Consider the following 20,221-nt stretch of genomic DNA (forward strand, 5'->3'; position numbering starts at 1 on the left):
TGGCTTTCATGACCCGAAATTTTCCCCCCACACTCCCCCCACAGGGATGTAACAGTTGTCACTAACATGGAAGAGCATTGCTGATAAAATGAAATGCAAGGGTTTGGATGGCGTCATTCGGACACACGGTATATAAATTGTAAGAAATAGTTGATATGATCAGATGTAAATCTTAAACTACGGTAATAATTGTTGATTTGTACACCAAAACACGTTTAATGTCTGTTAGTCGTTTTGTTTGAGAGATTAACCGGTCTTAAGATATTCCCAGTTTATCACGATCCACAAAGTAGCGCTTTTTTTTTACCTATAGGCCCAATCAGATTTAACCAAGGCTAAACAATAGCTTACCCACGAGTGAGAGTCAGCCTGCATAACCAATGAATATTATTTTTATGTTTTCAAGGATTTTGTTTTTATAAGTACGCTAGACTCTCCATATTATCAGTATATAATCAGGACTAACAATATGACAAGATGTGCAACAACAGCCTCAGTATGTAGCCAAAACTAGTTTAGGCTACAAAGGTTTTTTTCGTTTTCATTACACCAACCTATAGAGTAGACTAACAAGCTTACAGTAGCAAGTGATTCATCTGTATATGGAAAACAAAGGCAAAATCAATCCATTATTATCGAGGCAGTTTATTTATCTTCACCTGCAAAAACATTCATATTCATAAATTTTATTTTGTTTCCTTTGTTTTTCATGTTGTGCTCTTGAGATGTTAACATGCAGTGACGTTATGTAATTTTTGAAGAACTCTCAGCACTTGGTTCTCGTTAACAACAAGTGTGGGCAAGTTTATTGTTCTCTCATTGTAGTGTAGTATACATGCCTCGGATACCCCGCAGGGGGTAGATACTGCCGTCAGTGCACCTCTCGTCATGTGCTTCGTAGGCATTACTTAAGTTTCTTTACAGCGTCCCATCTGCCCCTACATGTAGCCCCTATTATTCCTTTACTGTACGTCCAATCATGGTCTTTCTTCCATCTTACTTTCCACCAACTGCGAGGTTTTCCTTCTGTTACACCTTGAAAACCTTTTTACTCTTGTTTCCATGAGTGTTGAATGACCTCGTAGGCCTTACTTTTATATTCCACTGTAATTCAGACGCTCTCACAACATTAAGTATTTTAGCCTTATGACTTGTTTAGTTTAAGTGTTCTTTTTTCTGTAGACTGTAGACCGTTAGGGAAAGTTCTATTAAGTATGTAGTACGATTTTTTGGGGGGCAAAGAAGGCACAATGATTGATTTTTATAAGTCGATTTTGAGCTTGTCAGAATCATTTTTATCAGTTATCAGTCGTATGGTCTTATGAGACCAAGTTCAGTATTTTCAGAACAGTGATTTAGAGAAAAATCATGGTTAATTTGTTGCCTTTTATTTTTTCATTCATTTATTTTATTTGTTTGTTTATTTTATTTACGTTATTCAGCCTTAATACTGTGAACTACCTGCTGCTGCCTTCTCTGCTTGAGGCAGTGAGATAAGACCCATTTTCCTTTCTGCTTCAAACATATACTTGAATTGGCAAAAAATTAACCTTTGTTCGCCATATGATTCTCAATTATTATCTTTGACAAACTTTTAATTGCATTCTTCGTTTTTTTACGTACTATTTATGCAAATGAGTTACCAATTGAAAATATTCCAGTGGTATAGTCTGCTGGCCACTTTCACCGGGTATTTGAATTTTATTTGGTCACAGTAACCTCTTTCCAGTTTTGTAGTATTTTTAGAAACAATTTCCAATGAAAACCTTGATGTTTGAAAGGAAATTAATGAAGAAAGTCGCCTTTCTTGATGGAATTAGAACCAATGCTCTACATTTTTCCACTCTTACTTTTTTCATATAAAGGCGTAGCATTCTGCAGCTTAGCGCTGATCTTATCTTCTTGTTAGAAGAGGAAAATACATGAACAGCTTTTGGTGAATCTGCACAATCGGTAGTAAATAACAATAAATGAAATCGAATAGTTGTAATTAATACCAAATAAGAATAACACCGCAGGGGGTTAGTGCCGTCAGCGCATCCCGTGCGGTGCACTGTAGGCATTACTTAAGGTTCTTGCAGCGTGCCTTCGGCCCGTAGCTGCAATCCCTTTCGTTCCTTTTCCTGTATCTCCTTTTATATTCACTTTCTTCATTTTACTTTCCACTCTCTCCTAACAATTGATTCATAGTACAATTGCAAGGGTTTCTTCCCGACACCTTTCAAACCTTTTACTGTCAATTTCCATTTCAGCGCTAAATGACCTCATAGGTCCCAGTGCTTGGCCTGTGGCATAAACTCTATATTAAATTCAAATAAGAATAATTAAATTTTGATACAAGGCATTGTGGAAAGACTAAAATGAAATAACTAATATATAAGGAAAATTAAAGTTTATTTTTATTACTTTCGAGTATTCTTATTTTTATTTTGAAACATCATTTCGCCGAAGCAGATTCCTTACACTGTACTATCATGAATCCGTAGAGGTAGTGCCGTCAGCGCACCTCACGCACGGTGCACTGTAGGCATTACTGAAGGTTCTTGCAGCGTCCCTTCGGCTCCTATAGCTGCAACACCTATCATTCATTTTATGGTACCTCCATTCTTATCGTTTCTTCCATCGTACTTTCCACCCTCTTCTACCAATAGTGCAACTGCGAGATTTTTCTCCTGTCACAGCTTTGCAACCTTTTACGCTCAATTTTCCTTTCAGCACTGAATGTCCTCATAGGTCCCAGCCTTTGGCCTTCGGCGTCAATTGTATATTCTATTCTATTTTGTACTGCCATGATGACTATTGAGCAAGCTCTCTCTCTATAAACACAGGCCTTATCTCAAGATGTATTTTATTCCTTTTAAAACAAAAAAATCACTCATTCATATTTTTCCCAATTTCAGATCTGGGACCTATATAAGGGTAAGTGCGTGAAGATGAAACCAGTTTTCTATGAACCAAATGGTGTAGTTATTGCATTTTATTCTTTGATATGAAGATCAGATTATTAATTGCAGTTTTTGTACTGTGGCATTACTTCGTTAGGTTTTAACCTATTCAGTTTTTGATTTGCCATTGGAGTGCGTAGACGAATCTTGATATGAAGTAATGTCAACCAGTACAAGCTTTACCTTTTAAATTTGCATTTCTGTATTGGAAAAAATTTTACTTTTAGAAATTACTCATTAATAGCCAATCATTTCCATTTTTTCGATTGCATATTCGATCATATAACTTAGTGTTAGTTTTCGTGTGTATAAATGGAGAGAGCTCGTTCAACTCTCCATCTTTCTCTCCAAGTTTTCATAACAATCTTTTTTTTTTTTTTTTTATGTGATGTTGTACGTATTGGGTTGGACAGTGTTCATATTCATTCCGGATAAGTTAATCATACAATGATGTGACCTCGTTGATATAATTGATACGGGCCAAAGAAAATTGATAAATGGTGTTCTGTGGGAGAAGTGATTTCGACGTAAAATACATTTCCTTCGAGAAGAGTAGTACAGTGATCTCCTTAATATCCAGTGTATAATTTTATGTGCATGAATAACCTATTCATGAGTGTGTAATATTAATTAGCGTGCAAGCGGACAAAGAAGATTTGTGAGTACAATATGTGCAATACAGAAGATAGACTTTTTATGAATATATAAAGGAAAAAAGGTAACCTTTTTGTGGAATTAAGTGGTTTTGTGAATGTTTAGGATTGAAAATGAGGATAGTTGTGAACATCTATAGCAAATAAATTTAAGACAGTGTCTGAGAATATAGGAATATGTAATAAAGAAAATTAAGACGATGTTTATGAATTTGTGCAGCAAAGAAAATGAAACTGGCCTTTTTGTGGAAATGTGTAGCATGCAGAGAAAGTTAACATTTTGTTGTGAAAGTATTTCAAAGAAAATCAAATGATGTTTTTTTTATAAATATGTGTAGCAAAAAAAAAGTAAGTTTGATTTTGTGACAGTTTATCAAAGAAAATAGAATATTTTGAGAATATAAATACTTAGCATGGAAAATAGACACTTTTATTGAAAATATGTAGTAAAGAAAATTAAAACATTACTTATATATTATGTAGTAGAGAAAAATAAGATTGATTTTAAATAGTTGGAGCAAAGCAAATGAAGTCCATATTGTTGTAAGAATGTGCAGCAAAGAAATGAATTAAAAGTAAGGGCCGCGTACGACCAACAAGATATGGTGAAGTAATCCCCCTTGTGTACTGGTAAATGTCAATGTATGCTTCAAAGTGGAAATTGGATCATCGAAGGTCTCAGTTTTGAAAATGGGGAGACCGAAGTTAACGTTTCAATATAAAGTTAAATGCTGATTGTAGACTTCCTGTATATTTCTAAATTTGAGTGAAAGACATTTAGTGCTTATAAAACAAAGACTTTTTTTTATTTTCACACCGATCTTTCAACTTCTCTAACTTTTGTTGCACCTGTCACTTATTATCTACTGTCAACCATAAGCGATCCCTACGAGCAAGTTTGACGTACGATTACCACGAGGACAACAGAACATTAAAATCTCAGAAAGTAACTCACTGGTCTAATTAGATAACAACGTAATCTTTGTTTAGATAAATTTATCAAGGGTATTGTAGTTTTAAAATGTTTTCATATAGACAATGTTATGAACTTATGGGGCCCTCAACCGCCGAGTCGCCACTGTGGAAAAAAAAATCCTCCTTACGGGAAATATTAGGCAAGTTACCCAATCAATTGTGGAGTTTTCTTTAAGGTAATTAAAACCAGACGATAGAAAATGAGGTGAAAGTAAATGAGAAGGCCGTATATAACACATTGAAAAGTGTGTATATAACACATTATTGTTGAGATAATTTGAGAAATTTACTGAATAATAAGAAATTTAGGTATTTCTACAGAAGCAATCCGCGAAATTTATTGTCTCGTTTATGTTTTTATGTTCATCCTAGAGAGGCTGGTAGTACTAAACATGGGGAAACTCCGCCGGGAGTTGTATCAACCCGGGGACAAAAGCAAAAATATAAACATCAAACAGTTATACCGGTAAATGTATCAAGTTATCTCACCACTACTCTATTATATACATCCTTTTTTATATTCTGCAGTCAAGAAATGTCCATAGACGGTATCTTCGTACGGCCGTCTCCTTTACATTTACCGAATAGGTATGAAAGATCTCGCTGTAAATTAAGGGCATAGCCATCGTATCTTCTTGCTTTATACGTAAAAAAAATTTTCTGGGAACCCTATTTCTGTATTAAAAGCTGACAATTGATATATGACTTTACAGATCTTACATATACTGTATATTCATAGTTTATTTTTTTTTATTTAAGTAGACTCATGAATATGGGTACCTATGTCCAAAAACATAACTAGCCACTTTTACTGCCCTTATCAATACGTCCGCCCAAGCATATTTTTTTTCTATTTCATCCTTGCGAAAAAAAACTGATTTTATACCTAGCTATGATAGTTTTAGAGGACTTAAAAATATGATTTTTCTCCTTCTGCCAACTTCCCCAAAATTATATTTAAATGAGGTGAGCAACAGAAATTCAGTGAAACTTTGGGATTATTTTATACAATAGTAGTAGATTCACATTAACAGTGCATTTGATGTCTAGGCCAGTCTCTTACGACGCTCCTGATTGGCTGTTGATAAGCCAGTCACAGGGCTGGAAATTCTCAGTCTCTCTTGATAGTTCACATGGATAGGATCTATGTTCCACCTCTTCTGAGGCAGGGATACGTCTTTCAAAAGTATCTCTCAGGAGAGGTGGAACATACGTCCTGCCTATATGAACTCTCGAGAGAGACTGAGAGTTTCCAGCCCTGTGATTGGCTAATCAACAGCTAATCAGGAGCGTCGTAAGGGACGGGCATAGACATCAAATGCACGGTTGATGTTAATCTACTATAGCTGCTGTATCTGGCGTTGCTCGGGATAAAAAGGGGCGTGCAGTCCCGGATGACAACCCCTACAGGGCGGATTATGCAAAATCACTTTCAGAATAACTAATCACTTGGGATCTTGTCGAGCCAAAGAAGTGAAAAATCGAAGAGTTTGCTGTCAACTCTGAAAGTTGTAAAAAATGAGGCTATGAAAAAGAGGGGTAAGGCCCCCCTTAGAAACGGCCCTCGAATTTCGGCTTTTGACTTAAACCTTCCGGGGTTGGGAAGTGGAGCCTATGGAAAAAATTTGGTATCCCTACCTTTCATAGTCTGGGCATGCATAATGAATAGACAGACAGACAGAAATTGCCTTTTGTATATGTAGATTTACGGAAGCTAAGAATAAAGCTAAAACTATTGTTTGAACAGGAGCCTTTTATGTAAATTTGAAAAAGCCAAAAAAATATATATATATAAATTCCTTGAAGTTAGAGATCGATTTTTTTGGTGTCCTCTCACGCATTTATCAAAAATTGATTGAAAAATACTGTTTTAAGCCCTGTCCACACGGTTGAACTTTGCCCGACAGACTTTGTTCGATGTGACGTCAGAAGCGGGTTTCTCCGCTTCTGACGTCACATCGAACAAAGTCTGTCGGACAAAGTTCGACCGTGTGGACGGGGCTTAAGACTGAAACGAATCCCTTCAAACAAAACCTCGAAACCTAAACTTTCATTATAACGAAGGTTTTAAACAGTCACCACCCGCCTTCACTACAGGATACGGTATGCCTCACAAGAGACTTCTTAAATATGAGAAGGAGATGGATATAAGCAAACGATTCAGTTTGCTTTGTTATTATTATTATTATATTCAGAAGATTTCAGCATAAAAAAATCCTCAAAGTCGTCTCTTATTCCTAGAGAAAATATTGCAATAGCAAACCTTTCCTGAATGAGTAATCCTTACTTGTTCCCACACCTAATACCCTGGTAGTTGTGACGCCAAATAACTCACAATCAATCAATCAATCCCACACCTTATGTGATTGCTATTGAGGATTTTCTCTGAAAGACCCTTGGCATATTGTGCTCCGCTGATGGACCTCGAACACGGGTTAATATTGCCGGTAATAACATTAGGATGTAATTGACGGCATATTAGGCGACAGGGTAGCAGTTGTAAATGTGCCGAGTCAGGGTAATTTTTAGTGGTTGAAAGAAGGAAGCATTGCGTCGTATTAAACTTCACTGTGAATATGATTTTAGATTAATAATGAAATGGAATATAGTACCAGTGCCACGGCATGTTTCATTAATGTTTTGTGATTACTCTGGCATCTACCCACACGTTTTATTTATATATATTTATATGTATATATATATATATATATATATATATATATATATATATATGTATATATATATATATACATATGAATGTCTTTCACTGTGATACAACAGTAAGATATCCAAATGGATCGCAGACCTGTTATCACCCTTTCTGGGAACATTCTCATCCTCCCACGTTAAACATGCAGAGGATTTTATAAATATATATATATATAATATATATATATATATATATATATATATATACATATATATAAAAATTTAACAGTTTAAATATTCCCGCAAATAACATCAAATTGCTCAGCCTTGACGTCGAATCATTATTTACCAAAGTCCCGACCGCCGACGTGTTGTCCTTTCTAAAGAGGAAGTTACAGCCATATGAAAAACATTTTCCTCTTGGTACTGACAAAACGATAAAACTAATCAACCTCTGTGTAACGAACAAAGTGTTTTCTTTCAATGGCAATTTTACAAACAAAAATTTGGTTGTAGCATTGGCAGTCCCATATCCCCCCTGCTAGCAAACCTATACTTGGAATATTTCGAAACAGTAATTTTATCGTCTATCAAACCCCGCAATATGATCTGGTGTAGATACGTAGATATTTTGTACTTACTGGGTGATAGCTGGGGAGATATCAGTGAATTTTTCAATCGATTAAATTCGCTAGTTCCGACAATAAAATTTAAAACAGAATAGGAAAAGGACGAGAAATTGCCGTTCCTAGACGTACTAATCATAAGAGAACAGAATAGATATGCGTTTAAGTATACAGGAAACCCACTTTCGCTGTTTCATATATTCATTTTCTAAGTTACCACGATGTATCCTTAAAGATCATGGTCGGGTGCAACCTATTCCTCAGGGGGCTTAGAATATGTTCAAATGGTTATGCAGATAAAGAATTCAACACGATCCGCCAACACCTAATTGCAACCATACATTATCGAAAAGGCTATTAATAAGGCGAATACAATATACTATATAAAGGTCCTACTCTCAACAGGCAAATAAATTTACACCATAAAATAAAATTTAAGCACGAAGAACAGCTTAGGCCTAATAATCCTTTCATTTTCCATTATCCCAAATCTGTCGGGAGTTCGCTCATTAACGTATACTTAAATAAAAGAGGAGAAGAAGTCGGGGTTTACAAGATACCGTGTAGCAATTGTAATGAGATTTACGTTGGGGAAACTGGTAGATCCACCTCGCAGAGATTAGCAGAGCACAAAAGATCAGCGCGATATGCATCACAGAACTCGGGATTTTCATACATATTAGGGACAAAGGCCATACTATGAACTGGAGTGGGGCAGAGCTGGTTTTCAAAAGCAGCTGTCTGTACAGAAGGAAAATGCTGGAATCTTCTATCATCAATCAAACCAGCATTTTGAACCTATCAGGAGGACACTGGAAATCGGATGACATCGGCGAGTTAATCCTTCTAGGCCGCTTCTCAAGCAGGTGTCCAAGAACATCAGACCACCGGACGAGTCGCCAGATGGGTGTTAATAAGGCCAGAAGACAACAGGGAATAGTTTCATTCCCATCCATCCTGGGTCACCAATAGTGACTTACTGTCACACCTACATATGCTTTATATTAATTCCGAGGTAGAGCGAATTAGATATTAAAGGACAGTTGTAGCTTAATGCGTACTATATATGAATCACAGTAATGGGATTAGACTCAAGCGTTGTATTTATATACTCTTGTAAGACATCCTATATGTCAATATTTTACCGGTGATCAGGAGCACAGAGGGAAGTGCTCGAAATATATGGTTCAACGTTCAAATAGTGTTTTATAGGCCTTTTATCTTTATATATATATATATAAAATTTTTGTTGACTTGTTTGGCATAATTACGAAAGGAATTAATGCTTTATGGTTTATGACTGCTAAAACTGGCGTCACATAAAGGTCAATCATTTATCTGTTCTCTGTAACAATGTTGCAATATTTTTCCATATGTTAGTTGATTCAGTTTTGTTACCTCCTCCTTTATTCATTTATTTATTTATTAGTGTAATAGCCCAGTGAACCCCCAGCTTCCATCATAACAAGCAGCAAGCTTAAACGACCGTAAAAACGAAATCGGCAGAGCCTCCAGAAGCCACCCAACGAGCTCATTAGCGGTGGCTCTTAATCTGCGTGAGTAGGAAGGAGTACATCCCTATTACTTCCGGTCGCGAGGGGGGATTGGTTCCAGAGTCATTTGTGTTTGCGTAATTCATTTGCGTAATTGGGGAGTAAAGGTTAACAAGGAAAGATTCCTACCGATAACTCACGTGTTTGTTACACTACAAAGAGAGAGTGAGAGAGAGCAGTTGGTAAGAAATGCATAAAGAATTTAAGATTTAAAAGGCGTGACCGTTTTGCTAGTTGGGCGGGTAAAAGGAAAATGTAAACAAAAACAAAACGAGAGATAGGATTGTTAATACTCGGGGAGAATAATAACTAAAATATACGCAACCATTGCTTGTCGTGATGAAGTAAGTATATCTTACTTGAACCAGACCACTGCGCTGATTAACAGCTCGTCTTAGGTTGGCCCGAAGGAATAGATTTTTATTTACGTTTCTAGGAACAGCATATTGTGGGGATCGGAACCATATTATTTCGAGAAATTAATTTCAAATCACCAGAAATAAATTCCTCTGGTTCTGCATTGGCGGCAGCGGGGAGCGAACTCGGGCTACCGGACGGGTAGTCGAGTACGGAACCCACTCATCCAGTGAGGAACTTTCCTTGTCGTGATACAGCTGCTAGATTATATGAGCGACAGGTAGAGAAACTACCTTCATAGTGAATGGGTTCGCCCAGTTTGAAGTAACCTTCATGGACGTGAATTGTTACTCAATCCGCGTTGGCAGTACGTGCAAGAAATTTCTTAAAGATATGGTTGTGCATCTTTAAAGTACATAGATGTTGTGTGATTTATTGCATGACCCAGAGATGAGTTTATTTTGGGATAAGTGTCCAGACAAGATGGTGAGTCCAAGGAAGAATAGAGACGTTGTCAGGCCTTTATCTTGATAGTTTTCATTAAGCCAACCTTTATAACATCAGCCTAATGGTCGTGTATAAGATTAATGCTGGTCGCCATTATCCGGTGATTTGTCTGCCTGCGCGTTGTGTTTTTATATTTGGAAAGTGTTTGTGCGTTTGCTTACTAAATTGTGTTACTTGCCTTTTAAAAATACTGTATTGGAAATCCAGTCCTAAATATGAATTTACGCTTCTTTAAAATAGGTAGATTTCATTGCCAGAATTTCAAAGTTAGAAATTAATGCTGATGCCCTTTTTAACAAAATGACGGAGCATCAAAATATAAAATATAAATATAAAATATAAATATAAAAAGGAAACATGGCGACCGTATTGAGGTATCATTGTGAATGACATTTCGTGATTATCGTTTTTTCATGTTGTTTTGGAAAGAAAGTGATAACGTCAATTGAACAGAAAAACACAAATACTAATTTTTGCACTGGGCACGTTTTCACCTTAATAGAGCTGCTTCGTAAAGGGTTATTCTTCTAAGTTATCAAGTAGTTTTTGGGAAGCTTTAAGTTAACTAGCCCCATACCCTTCTCCATCACGGCTGCAACCACAATTACTACTGTAAACTAAAAATTATCGAGTACATTGTACAATGCATAGATCAACAGTTGCGCAAATATTTGCAGTTCGTATAACCTGTACCCATGATATGAAAAAGGGTAAAAAAGACTTAGTTCTTATGTGCAAATATGTGATTCAGAGGACACTGGATTTTGACGTTTGATTTGTTGAGGAAGGGAAAGCTTGATGTTTTGGCAGTGTACAAGTGTGAGAGGTTTAGTGAGTCTTAGGTACCTGATAGGTGAACAGGTAAGAAAGGCCCCGTTTTTCTAGTGTCTGGAAAGCTCTAAGTATGTCTTAGTTTAACCAGACCACTGAGCTGATTAACAGCTCTTCTAGGTCTGGCCCGAAGGATTAGATATTTTTACGTGGCTAGAAACCAGTTTGTTACCTAGCAACGGGACCCACAGCTTATTGTGGGATCCAAACCACATTATATCGAGAAAATAATTTTTAATCAACAGAAATAAATTCCTCTGATTCCACGTTGGCAGAGCGGGGAATCGAACTTGCGACTACCGAATCGGTAGGCGAGCACGTAACACACTAGTCCAACGAGGAACATATAGGATGGCTGAAGGGATGAGCACTTGTGAAAACTGGTAAGGGTTTAGAAGTAAAAAAGTTGTAAAAGTAAGTCTATGTGGCCTGGGAATGGAAAAGGATGGGAGAGGAAGTGAATGAGATGGAGAGACTTTGGAGAATGTGAAACATTGATTGCATTAGGTGATTTACATGTCAAACTAGGTGACAGAGAAAGATGTTTTTTTTTTTATGGTAATGAAAATGGAGAGAATCTTGTGGAAATGTTTGATAAATGGACTTAATTACCAAAAACACGTGGCTTCCAAAGAAGAATGTTACTTGATATAGTTGAGAAACAATTTGCTAGGTGGTGTATTTGTATAGAGTAGATGAAAGAAGAAATTAATCTATGTGACAGTGAGAAGTGGCTACTGCAAAAGTTAGGATAGATTTTGAAATTGGTGAGGATGTAGTGAAAAGTAGCTGTAAATGGAATTAGCGCGAGTTTCATAAAGTTTGAAGAACATAAAAGCATTTTTATCCAGCTAACTGAATAAAAAATACGTGCACTTCTTAAAAAATAACGATATACGAAATTTTATAACAGCCCGGGAAAACATCGAACAATCTTTCGGATTTAACTATGAAATGGCTGTTTCTCGGTATCTGTGTACCAGATGTTTTGATCTTTTCGACGGCCACCTTTGTTTATATGCTGCCTGTTGTTAGTTGTTAGTTGTTTGTATGTTGCCTGTTGTTAGGTAGTGGACGACTTTCAGCATTTGAGCAGGTTATTTCTGTGATAACTGCCACTCCCGTGTCTGTGGCCTTAAGAAACTGGTTATGTATTTTGGTAAATACAGTCTTGCTCCTCTCTCTCTCTCTCTCACTTAGAAACTGCTTTGGTATTTTGATAAATACAGCCTTGCTCACTCATTATATATCGTATAATTTTTTCGCTATTTTTCGTTCTTATCTCATATATTTTCAAGCTTAAGATATTATGTTGGCACAATGTTTTAAGCTTGTAAATGTTTTAAAGCTTAAGAATCTTACATTTTAGTCCAAGACTAGTGTAGGATTTATTGTGGATTCTGCTTCAGATATTTTATTTTTTTTACCCTCTGTCAGTCTGTTTGTCTCACTTTTTCAAGTTCATTGTGTAAGGAGTATTTCATACAGTTCATTATTTGTCTCTCCAGTCATCAGTTGGAAAGGAACTTACCTCCTGTTTCCTCTTTCCTTACAGTTATGACTTCCCATCGTTTATAGTATAATTTATATAATTTGTAAATTAACAACATATATGAAATTTATTTTGAAACCAGACATTAAACCGTTCAATGACAGGTAATTAAAATTATCCAAATTATCCAGCAAAAAAAATGGTGAACGGTAAAAAATTGTAATTGTAAAAGCAAAGAAAACTACCGTAACATTGGAACGATGCATGGTCCAGATGAAAAGGTCACAGGTAAGCGGTGAGAACTCTCAAATGATCTACCTTGATTTTGTGGCCTGTCATGTTAGTTGTGGTCTCGCCGTAGATTTTATTCAGTTTAATTGGAAATTGATCTCTCCAACGGAATGTTTATCATGAGAAGATCGATTGGGTTTCCACGTGTTGAATCTTTTCGCATCGCCAGATGACTTTAACACATTGATCGCAGATTCCCAAGTTAAAATAACACCGACTGCGTGCATACGCGTTCTTCTTTTAAGTTATTTTTCCTTCATCTTCGTTTAAAAATACCTTTCTAGTCAAGTGAAAATCTCTTTATTTTAAAATTGGTTATTGGACATAAGAATCAGTTGTAAGACCTCGTTCGGTAACTTATGTATTTAGAGGAATATCTTTTGATCGTCTTGTGTGAATCTTCTCAGTTTTCCACCTTCTTTGTTACTTTTATTCTGACTTCGTGTAACATGAACCCTTAGCACCAAACCCTTTTTAATTAGTACTAATTCTATTTTGCTTTTTGACTTGCTGAATAAATGATGTAAGCTGATAGCAAGTAATAGGTTAAGGATTTTAAAGCTGGATTTTGATGCAGACTCAGAAAAAGGATGAAAATACGGCAATTGGTCAAATATCTGATTTGATATAGGAGTGTATAGATAGGGAGATACTAAGGATTTATAAGTACTGACCCGGATTACTTAAAATAATTTTCTTTCAATGTAAATAAAATAGGATTTTAACCTACTGTTAAAACATTTCACGAGTCAATCTGTGTAATTTGATAACATATTTAGATGAATAGTCAAAGTTGTAATGTAATTATACTTCAACTACTAAATTTATATATGAAAATATATTTTATGTAAATAAATTATGATGTATATATACAGTATTAGAAATTGTAAACATTCTTCGGGTTTCGAGTTTGCCGGTTTTCTTTGTTAAAAGTTAAAGAATTCCTGTAAAGAATTGTGGATCGTTATACTGGTATATTTTCTAAAACACCACCTGATTCATCTCTCATACTCTGTAGGGGGTAGTGCCATCAGTGCACCTCATTCAGGGCTCTGTAAGCATTACCTAGGTTTTTTTTTTTTTGCGGCATCCATTCGGCTCCTAGCTGCAACTCCCTTCCTTTATTTCTTTTTATTGTACCTCCGTTCAGTTGTTGGATAGTGAAAATGTGAGGTTACTATTAAAAAATGGATTAAAAATACTAGTAGACATTGACAAATACGGGAACAAATAAAAGCGGAAAGTATCACAAAATAATCTTTTAATTTGTACATTCATTCGTTTAGGAATTCATATAGATGTGACACATGATTTGCTTTAAATGACTAGAATACGGACATATATATTATAAAAATAAAAGCTTTGATGAGACTCATCTGCACGGCGTGGAATTGCTGTTGTTCGGGTGTTGCGAGTCTGTTGGACTCTGTTTAGGACAACAGACTTCCGCGTGCTTGTTGAGCAAAGACATTCTAGAGAAGGACTTCGCACAGGTGCCGCAAGCGTACTTCTTCACGTCGGTGTGCGTCTGCAGGTGCGCCCTTAGGTTGCTTCTGTCGGCAAAACGCCTCTCGCACTGCGGGCACTGGAAGGGTTTCTCCCCCGTGTGGGTCCTGATGTGGCCCTGCAGAAGCCACGGCCGAGAGAAGGACTTCCCGCAGATGTGGCACTTGCACGGGAGGGTGTGTCGTTCGGATGTGCATCTTGAGCGCCCCGGGGGATCTGTAGACCTTGTCGCACTGTTGGCAGGGGAGTAGGTACTTGGGTCTGCTTCCACCAGTCACAGGGGCTTGAGGAGACTCACTAGAGGTCTTGCTTTCTCCCCCGGCATTCGTAGTAGGAACTGGAGTTGCACTCGACGACGATGATGGTGACAAATCGTCGTCACCGTCGCCGATGACGTCAATCTCGTCCTCGTCGTTGGAGACTTCTTCAGCCCCGAAACCAGAGTCGTCGGAAGTCGTCGATGCCGGTGAAATGACACGATGGTCGGAAGGCACGAAAGACGAAAGACCCTTCGTGAAAAGAGGATGAGTTGGGAAAGGCTTTCGATAGGATGTTGCTGATAAATAATGGTGATGGAGGTGCGGCTGCGCGGCAGGTAACGCCGCCGCATGTCTCTGGGACCACCACCCATTCTGCGGGAGGTACTGTTGGTGCTGTACCACGGAGGAATGGAAGAAATTCATGTAATGGTTCGCCATCAAAGGTGTTAGATCTTGAGACTGCTCGCGGGACCAGCATGGCCAGGTGGCGTGGTGTGCTTGGGCGGCGTATGTGTAGTCGAGAGGGGTGTAGGTGGGTGGTCTCTGGGCGTGCAGGATGGGTTGTGTTACGCTTCTCGTGGCTTCGTGGTCCCTGTCCCTGTTCTGACGATGCTGTTTGGTAGTACTCAAGTCTTGTGGCTGGTCGTTATCTGCAAACGGAAAGGGAAAAGTATTGTGGCTGTTCGTTGCGTAAAAAATAAATACTTATATATAAATAAATACATATATACATATACACCACCACCACCATACCATATACATACACCATATTATTATAATCACTTTATATACATACAACATAATATTATCATAACATATATATATACATCACATATATATATTAACACACATTATACACCACAATTACACATACACACACACATTTCATATACATACCACTATATTATTAATACATACACATATACACACACATACACATACACACACACATATACACATATATACATTATACATATATATACATATATACAACACACACATACACATACACACACACATATATATATACATACACATATATATATACATACACATATACACACACATACACATACACACACACATATACACATATATACATTATACATATATATACATATATACAATCAACCAAATCTACTTTATCGGGGAATGCTGTAAAACTATATTATTTAACTAAACCACCTTTCATTATGTAACAAATATGATCACTTTTCAGCGATACTCAATGCTATATATATACCTCAGTACGAAATGGTAAGGATTCCAATATAAGAAGGAAAAAGTAACCACACTGATGTGACGACAGTTTTCTCAATCGAGTAAAATCGAAGTGACTAACATCTATAATGTGCCTCTGTTCTACTTACTTTTAAAGATGAAAGTTATGCAAGTTTGGCTTTAAATGTTGGTCATTTTACTGTACGTATAGATTTGCAATGCATTTTGGATCTTTTAACACATTCAATAGTGATTGTTCAAAATTTAAAATATTTTCCTTTCAACATTGATGGAACTATCTCCAATCTTACACTATTGTGCCTTCAGATGTTGGCACGATTGGGAATGAGGGAAAAAAACTAGAAAAGGAAAGTAAACATGCACTCACAAATACCTTTTTCAAACGCGAGGGACACCGGCCTCTTCTTGAGCGGACGGCTTAAGTAATTTCTTCCAAAACTCCGATATTCCATAGTTGCGGCCATGTGAACACCACACCTCAACTGCCCTCCGACAATGGGATGCTAACTATTCTCTCTTTAAGGTCAGACTAAGTAACGTGACGAGAGGATCCTTCTTTAATACAAGAGGCGTCCAGCAAAGGAGCCAATGAGAATGAACTGTCTAGTTTCATTACAGAACCGCACCAATCGCAGGAGGCGAAATTAAAGGGCGGGACTTAAGGATACGCGTAGCCAATAGGACGACAGTTTCAGTCAGCTGTGAGAAGGGAAGCAAGAGATGGAGAGGTGCCACCGCGAATTTAACACATCAAATAATTTCACTCGTCTGCCTGATATGTATGGAAATGTGTAAATGCACATGAAAGGCTATTATGATCTCTTATGGCCTGTTGCGTAATGTTAAAACAGCAATGAATTATAGCAGAATATGAAGAGCATCCTCCGAGAATCGCCATCGTATGCCAACGCAGACATCGATATTTTCCAGAATCGACGAACGTGCACGTGCGCCGTGCGCAGGGAGGGATGATCATAGGCCCTGAGGCAATGTAGGACTCATTCATATGTGGTTACAACCTATCTTGCAGGGTTTATTATTCCGTATTTGGTTTTTTATGGTCCATGGTCATTGTTTGTCATGCATTTGTAGTGGATAACAACATTTTTAGGCAATAGTTGATATACTCGAACTATATATCTTTCAAATTTCATGTTAAAACAAGGTAATAATTAACATTCACATTCTGCTAGAAATACAGCTGAAAATCTAGGTTGGAGTATAAACCCCCCAGGCAAGAAACGTATACTTTTCTGGTAATTACCGAGTCCTAGGGAATCTGGACCGGGTGTTTATCCTAAACATCTGTTGCTGAAAGTATCTATCTCATGGGATTAGGTTAAGAGGCTTAGCAATGAATTAAGAGGCTAACAACGGACCACAGGGGAAGGTTTATGGAGTGGACTCATTTGTCTAAAAATGAACTTTTTCAGATTCTTCGCTGTATGATCTCATCAACAAGTATTTCACGATCACACTTGCTTTAGCATATGTGATGGGGCTGTTGCGTCATGCCAACAGAGCGTGGACTATTCAGACTGACAATGAATATTCAGATACAAAGTTAAAGGAGCATCGTCCAAATAGGTACTCTGAATCAGGGGCAATGAAAATGTATCGACCAGGGGGAATCCTCATGGGAAAGTACAAAGGAAACGCCGGCACCTTAAGCGAGGGCGACTACTGTTCGCTCGTATTTGTAATCATGTCAACAGAATTAGAAAAGTTTTTAAGTTTTTAAAGTAGTAGGTAACAGTTTGAGGGTGTTTAAATGTATGTATACTGTATGTATTATATATATGCATATGTCCTTTATGGTATATTTCTTGGCGAATGATGGAAAATTTTTACATGCAAACTAAAAGCAACCTTTAGTCAAAATCAAGTTTGCCTCCGAGGTCTGTTGAAGATAAAGATGACAGTATTTCAGCCTAATGTAAGTACTGTTAAGTTATAAAGGTCAAACACAAATACAAAATTGTATACCCGAACTACCGATTTCTGTAAGAATTATCGATTTTTACTCGAACTACCGATTTCTGTAAGAATTATCGATTTTTACTCGAACTACCGATTTCTGTAAGAATTATCGATTTTTACCCGAACTACCGATTTCTAATCCGTACAAAAACAAAGCAGTCTTTGTATTTATTGACAAATAGCAATTATTTTCATTTCTTTCTCATTATGTTTGTGTTCCTCTTCCACATTATTATTATTATTATTATTATTATTATTATTATTATTATTATTATTATTATTATACATACTAAGTTTTTATTATCTTCATATTTTTTCAATGTTATGAACTCACAACTACGATTGCTTTGACATTCCATAATAGTAGTGACCGCTTTGCTTTTACATTATATGATTTTATTCAGTCGCTGTTGTAATTTTCTTACTGTTATTAGTATTCCTGTGTCTGCGTTATCATTTTTACCTTACTACTTACGCCCATTGAAGGGCGGCGTTTCTTAGGTATACTACCGATGTCCTGATGTGTAGGGTCCTCCTGTTTTTCAATACCGTTTTTATTTTGTTTCTCTGTGAATTTCATATTACCGGTAATGATGATGATGTTTTATCATATTCAGTATTAAGAATCACTCCAGCATTTTCATTGTCTCCCATTGTGAATTGTTTTCAATAGCGTAATTAATGTATCGCTACAATTTTGTTTGCACTACTGCATTTATAATTACTATTATTAGAGAAGCGGTTCGTTCTTCTGTTGTAGTAAACTGTATTTGTGCATTATCCAAGGTGAGAAAATTGTGTATTATTATTATTATTATTATTATTATTATTATTATTATTATTATTATTATTATTAGCAATGATTGATTGGAACTGTACAACCTTTATTTTTGTCTAGGTGTAATTTACATTTTTATTGTATGTATCTGCATTGTGTATTTCATTATATCTTTTAGACGAAGTATATTTACATTATTATTATTATTGTTATTATTATTACATTATTTATCGGTATTTGCCTCTGCTATTCAACCAGCTGGTGCTTCTCTGTTCTTTGGCTGACATATAAGTTATGCATTCCTCCAGAGATCGAGTCCTCTCCATGTTGTTGAAGATTAAGCTGGCCTTATGCCAGCACGGCCACTTGCTCACAGACCAGCCCGTAGTCTTCCCCCTTCCACGCGTTTTATTCATCTGCATCCACCTCCTTCACCCGGTTATTACGTGTCTTTCCTTCGCCCCCTCCTTGTCGGTTTCTCTCTCCGCCGTCTCTGTTGCTGGATGCCTTTTTTTTTTTGCTTTATGCGCATATTCCTTCCTTTCTTTCTTTGCTTCTCTCTTTCTGTCGCGCAGCTTTCCCCTTCTCCCTCTTTCTCGACCTCCCGTTCCATTCTTCCTCGTCCGGTCTCGTCGCTCTTCGCCACAAAAACCCAAAAGTCTCCGGTTACCGAAGTTACATCTTGAAGGAACTCTCTCACCCCCGTTCCAAAATGCGGCGTTCAGCGTTCAGATTGCATTGGCATTTTTACATTTTGCATTCTATGAGTGTTGGAAAGAATTAAAGAATTACCTTGTGTATATTTCAAGAAGTTAAGAGGGTATTGTGGCTATTACAGTCTATATATATATAGGATATATAATATATATGATATATATATATATATATATATATATAATATATAAATGCCCTAGTTTTAGGCTTCGTTTAAATCAGGACGGATGAAAGATGTAGAGTGCGGGGCACCACTGGCATATCATTTTTGTGATCATATAATGTGTAGGGTAATAGACTTGGCAACCATATTCCAGAGCCTTAGGAAACAGAAGCATAACAACTCCTGGATGATGAAAATTCACTTGGCGGGAATGAAATGACAAAGGACAGGGACGTTGATGCCCTCTGGTGGGAGCCATCGGAGTGAACGGGTCCTCTCTCTTGACCTTAGAGTTGCAGTATGAATCGTTGCTGGTGGTACCGTTAGGGAGCATCCTCTCGATGGAGCGCGGAACGTTTTTGTCACTGTGCTGGGCTTGGTACTACCTGCTTTTTTTTTTTTTTTTTTTTTTTTATCCCTGTCGTTGGGTGAACACCGACCTCCGCTCTTGAGCGGATTCTTCGAGTTGTACTATGAGAACTATAAAGTGCAGCATACGATTTTACAGTCTGCAGGTCTAACGACAGTAACATCCACTTTTATAAAGAAGTATCGTGAGTCATAACAAACAAAATAATATGGAGAATGCTTATTTTGATTTATTATTCTGACATCAAGCAAGTAACTGCATCCGCATCCATTCCTTAGAAACCACCGGAACCACCAACTTTAGTCAGGCCTGTACCGAGGTGGTGGTTC

General features: G+C 37.1%; 1 protein-coding gene across 1 annotated transcript; it reads right to left on the bottom strand.

Moving 5' to 3' along the window:
* Window positions 1-14,123: 14,123 nt before the first annotated feature.
* On the bottom strand, window positions 14,124-16,427 carry LOC135197800 (zinc finger protein SNAI2-like). The gene is given in 3 exon segments (XM_064224925.1): window positions 14,124-14,566; window positions 14,568-15,295; window positions 16,261-16,427. Coding segments are annotated over 3 exon segments (1,134 nt in total). The 5' UTR covers window positions 16,352-16,427; the 3' UTR covers window positions 14,124-14,251.
* Window positions 16,428-20,221: the final 3,794 nt, after the last annotated feature.

The sequence above is a fragment of the Macrobrachium nipponense genome, chromosome 21, assembly GCF_015104395.2.
Source record: "Macrobrachium nipponense isolate FS-2020 chromosome 21, ASM1510439v2, whole genome shotgun sequence".
Classification (NCBI taxonomy): domain Eukaryota; kingdom Metazoa; phylum Arthropoda; class Malacostraca; order Decapoda; family Palaemonidae; genus Macrobrachium; species Macrobrachium nipponense.